The sequence below is a fragment of the Copadichromis virginalis genome, linkage group LG5 (genome assembly GCF_057382275.1).
Source record: "Copadichromis virginalis isolate Kocher_CV1m ecotype Utaka linkage group LG5, C_Virginalis_male_GT1.1, whole genome shotgun sequence".
NCBI lineage: Eukaryota > Metazoa > Chordata > Actinopteri > Cichliformes > Cichlidae > Copadichromis > Copadichromis virginalis.
Genome location: NC_140622.1, coordinates 22,466,350 through 22,480,060, shown reverse-complemented (window position 1 = coordinate 22,480,060; position 13,711 = coordinate 22,466,350). Strand labels below are relative to the sequence as shown.

At 36.8% G+C, this 13,711-nt stretch overlaps 1 protein-coding gene across 2 annotated transcripts; it reads right to left on the bottom strand.

Annotated features, from left to right (window-relative positions):
* Window positions 1-1,422: 1,422 nt before the first annotated feature.
* Window positions 1,423-12,325, bottom strand: LOC146709692 (uncharacterized). Of its 2 annotated transcripts, none has more exons than XM_085456775.1 (19): window positions 12,189-12,325; window positions 11,962-11,988; window positions 11,558-11,845; window positions 10,953-11,267; window positions 8,031-8,087; window positions 7,877-7,933; window positions 7,499-7,588; window positions 7,088-7,147; window positions 6,935-6,994; window positions 6,687-6,731; window positions 6,537-6,605; window positions 4,795-4,854; window positions 4,491-4,595; window positions 3,914-3,932; window positions 3,610-3,629; window positions 3,476-3,516; window positions 3,312-3,378; window positions 2,447-2,484; window positions 1,423-2,356 (listed from the first exon to the last, which is right to left on the bottom strand). In XM_085456775.1, exons 1-19 carry the CDS (start codon window positions 12,220-12,222, stop codon window positions 2,264-2,266), a joined length of 1,545 nt encoding a protein of 514 aa, XP_085312901.1. In that variant the 5' UTR covers window positions 12,223-12,325; the 3' UTR covers window positions 1,423-2,263. The 2 variants fall into 2 exon arrangements, with proteins under 2 accessions (XP_085312901.1, XP_085312902.1); XM_085456776.1 differs by having other exon boundaries at window positions 6,537-6,587.
* Window positions 12,326-13,711: the final 1,386 nt, after the last annotated feature.

The window sequence follows — 13,711 nt, the reverse complement described above, 5'->3', positions numbered from 1 at the left end:
TGCATTACATGGAAGGACACTGTTGAAAATATATGTCAAGGACATAAATAAATCTATTAATAAGTCAGAAATAACTTTAGCAAAATATATGTTTCAAGTGTGAACTTACACGAATGTTGAGAGATCACATTAAATATTGCAAAATCTGCAGGATGTTTAACTCACACATTAGGACAGCACACCAAAGGCTCTGTTGAGAAGAAGATTCTCACGTTTCTGACGACACAGAAGGGGATGAATCGTTTTGTAGCAGTTGGTCACAGGAAAACCACAAGAGGCAGGAAAAGTACTTCATCACATATTGAGGCCACAAAGCTACACATATAAAGAGCAGCTAATTAAAAGTACATATATGTGTGTTATATATACCAGCCACCACAGGGGGGCTAAGTTAAGATTACTAAATATATGCTACAGTATCATTTCTGTTGCTTTAGCTGTTCCTCAGATGAAGGTCAATCAAGGTGCAGTGCACAAACTTGATAGTACAGTTGGGGTCTTAATTCCTAATGCTACTATGTAGCATTAGACAATATATACAATCAAGAAATTGTATATATTGTAACACAATTATTCCAGAGTTCAAATTTCAGACTATATTTTCATTTATATTAATTATAATTTCACAAATCATGTGACTGATTCAGATACCACAGTTTATAAATACACCAGTGGGCTCTGTGTCTGAAAGTCTCACTGGCCTCAAAAGATGTTGTGAAAAAGGAACTTCAGGCCGCTCGCGTGAGTATGACATGTGCTGTGCATGCCCACATTGTCCTTCTTCTGGTTATATGCATACACCCAGAAACTGCTGATAATAATGTGGAAATAAACATCAGTCTATGAGAAAAAACAATTAATAATATTATAATAATATTTTGAGAAGAAAATGGTAAGTTTACCCACCAAAACAATTTAAATATGTTTAATGTTGTTATCCGCGACCTGGCCCTGGATAAGCCGAAGACGATGGATGGATGGATGTTTAATGTGTGAGGACTAGAAAAGTGGTTTACAAGACTTGTGCTGGCAAATGGTTTGAGGCTTTTAATGCATTTTAGATCACTTTCACAGTTAACTGAAATTCTGAGCACTGAAAATAATATAGTTAAATTGGGCTACTGAGCTCTCAGAATAAAATAAGTAGAAAAGTTATAGATTCACATGATTGAGAATTGTTTGTGCAGACTTAGTGAAAGGAGTGTGGAAGTAAACAGAGCGAGGCCATAGACAGTAGCTCACATAGATAGATGCAACTTTAGGTGCATGAAACTGGGTAACGGGTCAGGGAAATGTGTGTGTGTGTGTGTGTGTGTGTGTGTGTGTGTGTGTGTGTGTGTGTGTGTGTGTGTGTGTGTGTGTGTGTGTGTGTGTGTGTGCGCGCTTTCTTTATCCTAGAGAAAAAAAACACGCGACAAATACTGTGGCTTATTACCTGTGTTAGTTTATGTGTAATAACCAGGAACCAGAAACTGAAAATGAAAAACTACATATTTCTAATACATCTCACAGTGATATATCATACAAATGAAACCTAGAACCAAAAACATACATCTCTATTTACTGAATGTAAATTTCAGATCTTCCCCCTGTTGTTTTACTTCTGTTGCCTGTGTGGATACAAAGTATCATCATCATCACTAAATGTTTTATGTCACATGATTATGTTACTACTACTAGGCAAACTGTAGCAGCTGTGTAGTGCAGTAATCAGCTACAGTACATTATTCTTCCTGTATTTTTTCATCATCATAATCTTTGGCCTAAAATGGTCTTGTGTGCTGACCTAAAAACTGCAGCTGGTTGGTGGGCTGAGGATCAATTGTATGTTGCCTATTTTTACAAGCCTGTGTGCAGTCACAGCACGTAACAAAAGACTAACTGCTAATGTTATTGTCACAACTCAGAGTAGTAGAGCATCATCTACACAAATTTATATACTGGAGTTGTATTATATGGTTACATTCGAAGTACTAAACAGCTTTATTAAGTTGTGCAATAACAGACAGGGTACAGATAAGATTAAGGGGAGATGTATTTCATAGCCCTCAGTAAAGATAGAGATTCCTCTAGATTCCGCTTATTAGAAATACTAAAGCTGAAATCATCATCATGTCAGTTATCTTTAAATAGAAAAAAAATCTACAACAATTCAAGCTCAAGATTTTTTGCAAGATTGCATCTATTACCTGTCACACTTTTCTCACTTTGACATGATTTAGATCATTTTAGACATTTTACCAACAACGTCACCAAACATGTCTCAGTGTGCATTCAGCATGCTGTATATCGTGTCCTGTGAATCTGGTGGATCTGTTGCTTCAGAGATGGTGGCGTACACATGGTAAATGTCAGACTAGAAGAGAAAGAGTAATGCCCTTTTAGTCATTAGCATTGATTAAGATGAGAAGCGGACATATTTATTACTACACCAGGTCTAACTTACATCTTCATTTTTTGTCTGTTCCAAGTTTAGTTTCTCTCCTGAAAGAGAACAACATTGAAAAATTATTTCTTTCAGTCAGGATTAAAACACACACACACACAAGTCCAGTGGGTTCACAAAGTTTGTCTTGTAACTGTATATGTCATAGTGTTCTTCTAAATTTGGACATTTTAAAGGCTCTTTAGTGGTCAAATAGCTTTCCTTATCACAAGGTAGTAAAATGTTATAAAAGCCAAAGCTCCCTTGTCATACACTGGAAAAAATCATTACTGAAAGTTAGTCAGCAGTAATAACTAAATATGCTATAGATATGAAATAAAGATTTGAGCATATTAACAATATTACTGTTAAACAGTCATCATCTTATTGTGTTACTTTCAGAAACAACTAATGGTACACATAAATAATTACTCCATGTAGTAGGGCTGTGCGATATGACCAAAATCTCATATCCCGATATAAGATATTTATCGTCCACACAAAGATATATATCACAAAAATCTCAACAGGATCTTGAGCTTTATTGTGAAATGTTTATGTGGAAAATAAACAAGCAGATGACAGAACCACGCAATGGTTTTACCATCGTTGTTGCTAACGTCAACGCATAAAAACAGTCGCTTGATCGTCTGTAGTGTGGTTATATTAAATATAAGCGAAAGAGAGAAATTCTACAGTGACCATCAAAACAATGAAAAAATATTGCCATAAACAGATTATTTTGCGACACCACGAAACAAACGATAGTGTAATATGCAATGATAGACGTTTTCATATCGTTATCCGATATATATCGTTATATCGAACAGCCCTACCATGTACAACAATTTCACCATCTTATTACTAGAGGCAAAAGCTGTCTTACTAGTAAGACGGTTGTCATCAGGTACTGAAGTGATCACACTGGAGCCTCCATCATTACCTGCAGGTAACTTAACACAACAGGGAAAAATCAACTTTATGTCCTCGGTATTTAAATTGATTGTTTTAATTAAGAGTATTTTTATTTGACTGAAACATTTTGTTTACCATTCTTCCCTGGTTCATTTTAGTCATTGATATAAAATCACCTGTAACAAAAGAAAAACTCAACAAAATAAAAACCATAATACATGGATTGATAGTTTTGTAATGCTGCCTGACAGCTAAAATGTATACAATACCTGGTGATGTTGCCTTTGTCCTACACATAAATAAAGAAAATGTTTAAAAAAAATAGAAAAAGCTGTTTGCATTACATTACACAAAAAAAAAGTGTGTTTATTGTAGAGAATTAGAAAACAATATTATGAGACATATTTATTAGGCGTTCTGCCCTCAAGCAAGGCATTTGATTCACCACTGCTCCAGTGATTCTGTTCACTGGATAAATAAGAAAAGGTCTGAAGTAAATAAGACCAACTTCTGGTTGTCTGAATGATGACAGGAAAACAACTTATTAAGGTTTGCTGAGAAAATATTCCTTACCTGCTTTGAGAACATGTTTCTGAAAAGGTAGTGGCAAAGAAATGTCTGATCAGCATCTGATTAGCTTTAAAGTCACAGGTTCATTTATAACTATGAAACTGATAACATTTTTTACACGTGTATAAATTAGGCATGATGAACTTTTTCTGCTTGAACTTTTTTTCTTCTTCAGAATAAGATGATCTTTTTAATGTACAATTATTATTATTATATATTTAATGCTGCTATGAAAAATGTATCACTATATTACAAAAGGTTCATGAGTTCCAGGTTCTCAAAGTGGGGGTGAATCCCTGTGAGCCCTCACAATGTTGTACTATAACTACAGGAAATAGCCACATTGATTTTTTTCAGAGCAAATTTTTCATTTGCTTGTTCATGGCATAGATGAAGTGAAATAATCATTGGTACCATGGGCTTTTTATCTGTTTTCTGATCATTCAAAAGATAATTTTTTTAAATGCATATTTTGGTTAAACTTTCAATGGTAATATTATCTTATTTTTGGTTGACAGGCAGATTCTATCTCTAAAAAACATAAACATAAAAAGTTGTATGCTTTCATATGTGCCCTCACCACTTCTTCTTTTGAACGTGAGAAGCCCCAGCACCAGTAAGATGACACCCATGGTTACTCCCAATCCAGTCACAGCTACTGCCAACTTCCATATCGATGCTTCTGCTTTGAAAGCCAAACAAGAGTTTCACTTCTAACTCAAAACCAAAACACTTAAAAGTAGACACAGTTGGTCCAGCCAAACTGCTTAAAAAAAACTGTGAGACATTAATACATTATTATTATTATTATTATTATTAATTCTATTAATAACCATAATGCCATGTACAAAGAGAAAGAGTTGAAGACATTGTTGTTTACCTACATGATTGTAATATTTTTGAAGAGGAGTTTACTCTACTGTCAGGCTGGCGTGCCTGACTCTCTAAAATGAAACCGAAACATTGAGAAGTTGTGAAACTCATGTGATAACATCTTTTAAATGTCATTTTTCTTTCAGTTCTTTTAAAAGCAGAGGTCACACTAATAGCAGTTTAGGATAAGCAATAACTGATCCTTTAGGATATAAATATATGATAAATATTATAATGTTATATACACTATATCACCAAAAGTTTTATTTATATTGTGTTAAATTGCAACAAGAGTACCTCTATAGGATGCCCCTAATCTAGACATGATATCTCCTCGCTACTGAATATTCCACAGTCTGTTAGTGGTATTATAACAAAATGGAAACAACTGGGAATGACAGCAAAGTGGTAGGTAACATAAAATCAGAAATTTGGGTCAGCAAATGCTCCCCCTGTGCTGTGTGCAGTTTGTGTAGTTTTGTTTCCCCTTGTCTCGTTAGGTCTGAGTTGTCCCAGCTGTGTTTCAACCTGTTCCCCATCCCACAGCCATCCCTGTCCTCGTGTGGCTGTGGCTCAGGTGGTAGAGCAGATCAGCTACTGATTGGAAGGTTGGTGGTTCGATTCCTGGCTCCTCCAGTCTGCATGCCAAATATCCTTGGCCAAGATACTAACCCCAAGTTGCCCTCCGATGCATTCATCAGAGTATGAATGTGTGTGAATGTAGTTTAGTTTGGACTTGAGTTTAGAAGTGCTTGTATGAATGGGTGAGTGAGGCATGTTGTATAGAGCGCTTTGAGTACTCCGGGAGAGTAGAGAAGCGCAAAATAAGAATCAGTCCATTTACTTTCATTATCCTTCTGTATTTTAAGTCCTTTGGCTTCCTCTGTTCAGGGTCATGACATCTGTTGGCTTCTGTGCCATGTCTCATGTTCCAGGTATCTTTGTATCCAGACCAAGTTTCATGTTTAGGGTTTTTCATGTTTATTTTTAGTTTCCCAGTTTAGGTTATGGTTTATTCCTGTCTTTGTTTGCCTTGTTTTGTATTTTTCCATCAGCCATATTAAACAGCTCACTTTTTGCTAATTCAAGTTTTGTTCCACGTTCCTTTGTGTTTGCATTTGGGTCCACTATACATTTTGAAAATTTTCATTCTTCTATCTTTGTGAGAACAGTTTGTGGATGTCCCCTTCCTGTTCCAACATGACCATGACCATAAAGATTTGGATGGGTGAGTTTGGTTTGGAATAACTTGACTGGCCTGCACAGAGTCTTGACCTAAACCTGACTGAACACCTTTGGGATGAATTAAAGTAGAGATTCCAGGCCGGGCCTTCTTGTCCAGCAGAAGTGTCCGAGCTCAAAATGTGCTAATGGAAGAATGGAAGTTCCCATAAATACGTCCTTGCAGAAAGCTTTCCTAAAAGAGTTAAAGCTGTTATGGCTGCAAACAGTGGGCCAACTTCATTTTAAACCCTATGGTGTGAAAAATCACTCCACAGGATTTAAAATGATTAAGAATGGGATGGCACTCCAGTTCATATGCATGTGAAGGCACTTTTGGTAATCACAAAAAGTTAATTCTGTTAATGTTGATGTAACGTTTTCAGTGGGAGAAACTTTTCATCACTCATTCAAATGACCCTGTATAATGACTGAAAACAGCACCACTGACTAACAATGTGCCGTGAGATAAGTTTCACTTTTGATAATATAGTGTATGTTACCATTTTGTTTAAAAATAAAAAATAGATACCTGAGGTAGCAGTGGCACGGGTGGAAGTATGAGACCAAGTAAAAGTTGGACCTGGTGAAAAACTTTTTACTTTTGAAATAACAGATAAAACAGATGACTTTTATAATATATTTTTTTATATATGTACAGTTTAACTGCACATTGTCTTACCTTTGACTGTAGTAATAGTCACTGTAGCATTAGTCTTGTATGAATCTTTTTAGAAAAAAAATATTTGGATCAAAATTTCAAAAAGCTGACTGAGGTTGTTAGGTTCAGTGTATTTGCACAGTTAGTTTGAAATAACATATACTGCAATAGTTGATTCATGTGTTAGCTTATTTTTTTGAGTTGGTTTGCATTAATGTAGAAATATATTTGTATACAATATTTTACAATTCTACTGTCCCTGCAGTTACCTGAAGGAGAATTCACAGACGTGGTAGGACTGGAAGCACTAGGAGTACCGAGACTCGAATCTGTTTCAAAAAATGCACAAAAATGAGTTTCTTTAAAGAAGTTGTGTGTGTGATGATGTTCTGGATTATATTTCGATGTATTGTATTTCCTACCTGTGGCCAGACTAAATGGCATTTTTGTGCTGGTCATTCTTGATTCTCTTCCCACAATAACTACAGTTTTAAAAAGAACTATGATCATGAATATTCAAAATAAAGAATATTAAACACACAAAATATCTACAGATAAAACATATCTGGTCATTTGCATCAGTGTTGGAGGGTTTGTGACCAAGGGCCAGCAAAATTAGTAACTTCATTTCAACATCAACTATAGCCCTGGTTACAAAGTACTGCCATTTATTTAAGATGCTGAACATGGTGAATATTTACTGTTCCTGATGAACATCAGAATTTTAGAGTTAGAGTTGAGATTTTTTTTTTACATTCTTAGAATTGAATCAGACATAAATAAAACAAGGACATTTCAATTTATCTTCACATTATTGATGCACTCGGTCTCACCTGTTGTACTGTCTCGTGAGGTTATATACTGAGTTGTTTTGACAGGAGTGTTCACACCAGTTGTAGGGTTTAGATTACGAGTACCCAATCCTTTAATATAGAAAAATATCAAATAAATACTATAATGTCACATATGTTACTGTTCTCTGTAAAGAAATTCCTGCTTCTTTTTTTTCTTTACATTATTCAACCCAAATAAAGGGAATGAAATGTCAAGTATTTGAATTGTTACACATTGTTTCAGTCTTCAGAATATTTAGTTTGCAAAATAATATATAACAGAAAAATTAAATGTCTAATTTTTAATTTGGGCAGATTTACTTTATCACAGAAAAAATATTTACTACTTTACTAACACCACAGCAGTAATTTATTTACCTGTTATTGAGTTCACTGAAGTGGAAGTTGAAGCACTGAGTTTGCTGAGACTTGATTCTGTTTCATAAATGGATAATAAAATGTTAAAGACATTTAAAAGAAGTGATGTGTGATGATGCTCTGGGTTGTTAGTTAAGTGTACTGCATGTCCTACCTGTGGTCATGATAGATGACGGTTTGTTGATCTTTGGTGATTCACTTTCCAGAATAGCTACAGTAAAAGGAAATGGGTTTGTGTACAAATAAAGGTTTTGTTATTTATGCAATCAATTCAAAAGTGATTGAAACATTTTGAAACCACATTTACTATTTTATTAAATGTCACATCTGTCCCAATGGCAGTGTCAGGTGGCCCTGAGATAATGAATACAAACAAGTTTAGGCATTAAGGCAAAATTTTACTTGAGATGTTTAGTGAAATGTGAAATGCTAACAAAATGTGTTCTGTTTAAATTGCTCACTTTAAGTCCTGTTCTGATAACTTTCACTTGATTTTATAAAGGACAATCCGATGAATTGTGAAAATATACTTGTACACTGTAGACTCTTCTGCTAATGAAAGGTTTTTGTTCACCTAAATACAATATCAAATTTATTTTAGGTATAAAAGAATTTGACCACCTGTAAATGTGGAAAAAAAATGTTTTAGCTATCTTTCAATTCTGTCCTTATTTTATTTATTTATTCTTTAGACACAATTATAGTTTTTAAAAAAGTAACCTTTCAACAAATCTTTCAAAGGTTGGCATATTTTGAAAGTTTATTGGTTTGTTTGCCTAACAAACTAAGTATCATGAGCAGGGTCATGTGTACTCCCACACTCAGATACTAGAGTTGCATCAGGAAGTGTTTCCAGTTATAGAAATTCATCCCACACCAAAAATGTTATTTTAAACCTCATAGGGTGTATTGTATATATGTATTGTATTGTGATTTGGTAGTCAGAAAAATTCCAATTGCCTAAATTCAGTACTTAATAAATGTAACAATAATGACAACAATAAATGAATCAACAATGATTGTTAACACACAAAGACATTTGAACATGTCATGTTAACAACCTGGAAAGTGCTGGCTGCATATTGTTGTGGTTTACACATTCACCTACGAATAGATGCCCCGATACCCTCCTCTCCCAGGAGAAGACACAGTGGCTTGCAAAAGTATTCGGCCCCCTTGAACTTTTCCACATTTTTTCACATTACAGCCACAAACGTGATTCAATTTTATTGGAATTCCATATGAAAGACCAATACAAAGTGGTGTACACGTGAGAAGTGGAACGAAAATCATACATGATTCCAAACATTTTTTACAAGTAAATAACTGCAAAGTGGGGTGTGCATAATTATTCAGCCCCCTGAGTCAATACTTTGTAGAACCACCTTTTGCTGCAGTTACAGCTGCCAGTCTTTTAGGGTGTGTCTCTACCAGCTTTGCACATCTAGAGACTGAAATTCTTGCCCATTCTTCTTGGCAAAACAGCTCCAGCTCAGTCAGATTAGATGGACAGCGTTTGTGAACAGCAGTTTTCAGATCTTGCCACAGATTCTCGATTGGATTTAGATCTGGACTTTGACTGGGCCAGTCTAACACATGGATATGTTTTGTTTTAAACCATTCCATTGTTGCCCTGGCTTTATGTTTAGGGTCGTTGTCCTGCTGGAAGGTGAGCCTCTGCCCCAGTCTCAAGTCTTTTGCAGACTCCAAGTGGTTTTCTTCCAAGATTGCCCTGTATTTGGCTCCATCCATCTTCCCATCAACTCTGACCAGCTTCCCTGTCCCTGCTGAAGAGAAGCACCCCCAGACCCTGATGCTGCCACCACCATATTTGACAGTGAGGATGGTGTGTTCAGAGTGATGTGCAGTGTTAGTTTTCCACACATAGCGTTTTGCATTTTGGCCAAAAAGTTCCATTTTGGTCTCATCTGACCAGAGCACCTTCTTCCACATGTTTGCTGTGTCCCCCACATGGCTTGTGGCAAACTGCAAACAGGACTTCTTATGGTTTTCTGTTAACAATGGCTTTCTTCTTGCCACTCTTCCATAAAGGCCAACTTTGTGCAGTGCACGACTAATAGTTGTCCTATGGACAGATTCCCCCACCTGAGCTGTAGATCTCTGCAGCTCGTCCAGAGTCACCATGGGCCTCTTGGCTGCATTTCTGATCAGCGCTCTCCTTGTTCGGCCTGTGAGTTTAGGTGGACGGCCTTGTCTTGGTAGGTTTACAGTTGTGCCATACTCCTTCCATTTCTGAATGATCGCTCGAACAGTGCTCCGTGGGATGTTCAAGGCTTGGGAAATCTTTTTGTAGCCTAAGCCTGCTTTAAGTTTCTCAATAACTTTATCCCTGACCTGTCTGGTGTGTTCTTTGGACTTCATGGTGTTGTTGCTCCCAATATTCTCTTAGACAACCTCTGAGGCCGTCACAGAGCAGCTGTATTTGTACTGACATTAGATTACACACAGGTGCACTCTGTTTAGTCATTAGCACTCATCAGGCAATGTCTATGGGCAACTGACTGCACTCAGACCAAAGGGGGCTGAATAATTACGCACACCCCACTTTGCAGTTATTTATTTGTAAAAAATGTTTGGAATCATGTATGATTTTCGTTCCACTTCTCACGTGTACACCACTTTGTATTGGTCTTTCACGTGGAATTGCAATAAAATTGATTCATGTTTGTGGCTGTAATGTGACAAAATGTGGGAAAGTTCAAGGGGGCCGAATACTTTTGCAAGCCACTGTACAAATCCCTTTGAGGATGTGTCAGGAAGAGTATCCAGTGTAAAAACTACCCACTGTGCCACCCACTTCTACTGTAAGCATGTTAATATACTGACAATATCATCAAAGCTCAACTCTTCCTACGTTCCAAGAGACTGTTAATCTGGATCTATTCTTTTTCACATCTAAGGTCGTGGCCAGTGAAATGAAATGAAATCTTGCGAGTAACAACTAAAAAACATTTTTAGAGAAAAATACTTTGTATACTTTTATTTTAGTCATTTTCATCATTTTAATTAATTAAAGTAGCATCTGTGCTATAAAGTCTGTTTATCTTTGACTTACCTGTTAAGTTGTATCGATCACTGTGAGGAGACAAAGACCTGGGTTCCCTTTTCAAAGTGTAATCACAGCTGGCATCTTTTTGTTGAACAAAATGTAGATGTCTCAAAAAATCATCAATTAAGACATAAAACTGGCAGAACCGCTGTTTGTTTTTTGTCTTGCTATTCTTCCCGACAGCTACTGTGAGGATTAAACGACTTGCTTCTCCAAAGTACAGATTACATCTTGTATCATCTTTCACAGATCCAGGCAGAGAGCAAACAAACCGAACATGTTGCCCATTAAAATGCTGCACACTCATCTGTGGTGTTTGACCTACATGAAGATTAATCAAGTCCCATTAATATACAAGAATATTGTATGTTTTACCAGCACAACAATAACAATACTGGTGTTCATAAAAGCTGAACGGCAACACATTTTGTAATTAACTGTAACTGGTCATGTTTAGATTCCTGCGTGCTGTCTTTGGTGGTGTAAGAAAATATGTAAGAACAACACTCCTAAAAAAGTTTTGTGAAAGAAAACATGAAGGTTTATAAAGATAATAACGTCTAACACACTGTATGATAACTTATCCAGTCACAGGAAGAGCAGTCTCTCACTTTGTATGGTGATGGAGGATGGTTCACTGTCAGCAGATGTTGAATTAAGGTCTCCAGTGTAAAAACATCTCACTTTAACTTCAGCAGGTGAACTGTGATGTGACATTAACAGCAGTTCTGTTGCAGTGAAATTCTGCAGGCATGAGAAGGCTTTGGAAGTACTTTTGCTCACCGTGTAGAAAAAACACTGATGAACTGAAACAGATGTTGGTGCCTGACAGTGTAACGTGACCGAGTCCATCTCTGAGATCACCTCTGTGTTCACTGTCAGCGTTGGTGGAAGAAGAGCTGAAAAATTAGAGGTAAAGAAATTTTTGATCTAATAGGTAATTTTTGGTTTTAATAAAAAAACAAATATGCAGTCAAAGAAAATCTTTGTGAAAAGTAGAACATCAGGGACTCACCTTGTGCTTGAATTTCATGAACGAAAGCTGTTGGAAAGAAAGTCTGTCAACAACGTACTGGAGGCATGTATGACTCATTAATACAACAAACTGTCTTTTCAAGATCACAGGGAATCGTCCTGCTGAGGAAGTTTTAGTTTTTGATTCCACACGTTAGTTTATCAGTTAAAAATATAAACAAGGAAGCACCAAAAGACACAAAACTGGTTACAAGAGGTTTAACTTACACATGAGGATGACAAACAGAAGGTGTCCAGCCATGATGAAGAAGATTACTGTGACTGTGCAGAACACATCTGAAAGTCTGACTTTGTAAAGGCTGATGTTCCAGTTTAAGGAACGTCACAGGAAAACCACAGCAACAATGAACGCTTTTACACAGCGGAGCAAATGAACGTGAACAGCCCTTTGAAACTACTTATGAGTTTTATTTAGATCAAAGAACAAGAAAGGAAGTGAAATAAAGACAAGCATGAGTACATTTGTGTCATTTCTGTTGCTATGGGCTTAGTTTCCCAGATGTCTGTCCTAGCCTGTTTGGCGCCCTGGGCGAACACTCCCCCCCCTCCACACACACACACACACACACACACACACACACACACACACACACACACAGACAAAACATATTAAGGATTGTACATTAACATAAAGCTGTTGTACACACACACACACATATGAAGAGAGAGAGAGTATGCATAGTATGCAAACGGCTACCAAACAGCCATCATAATTCGTCATACAATGAGAACAGGACAAATCAACAATTGACAAGGACTAATTAATATTAAAATCTTTAACATAATGCATTGTTTGAAGTTTAGTCTGTTACTGTTACTATTTTTACCATTTCTTCTTGCAGCAACTGTAACGCACATAATTTCCTTAGGGATTAATAAAGTATTCTGATTCTGATTGTTTCAGGATGACCTGCCATTATCCAATGACACATCTGCTTACCTGCATCTTTTGCTCGTTTCTCCTCCTCTTCTTTTCTCTTTTTTTCTAAACTGAGGACCTGATGGCTTTGAACTTTTCTTGTCCATCTTCCATTGGTTTTAATTTTGCGCCCCAGTATGAACACCCATCCCTCAACCCAAGGATCACCACAACATGATCTAACACACCTAAACCTTAGTTCACAGATTCACTTTGTCTAGGGTGCATTTCTGAGATTTCACACAACCCAGGATTCAAATCATGGGCTTGGATTTACAACATTATAAATGAAATGTGCTCTATTTGGAAGCAGCCGGCCCCCCTCCCCTTTCGACGGGTTGTGTGTGAGACTTTAAATCATCAAACTGTAAATTTTAAATTGTTATTGATCCCTTTATCCCGAGTCCTAAAGTGTATATTTATTTTCTTACTCTTCTTATATATATTGTTTGTTTACTTGCACTGCTGTAACTGGAGCCTCGTCATCTCGTCTGTCTATATACTGGACTGTATGTAGCGGAGATGAGAATAAAGTTTACTTTGACTTCAGCAGCGAGCAGGCGCACCGAGGGCTCTCGCGCTCACTTTTCGTGTATAGAATTTCGAAAAAACATCGGTGCAAATTATAAGTCTGTATCTGTCTGGTGTTTTCGTGTTTGTTGGTTTGTTTTTATTTTGTTTTATTTTGCGAGTTGGTTATTAGATGCTGCTCCAGCCGGTCAGAGAATCCCCCGCCGCCCCGCCCTCTCCTCTCTGCGCCACAAGCAGCAGGCGCACCTCGCAGACGAAGGGCGCCCTTACTCCCAGGAAA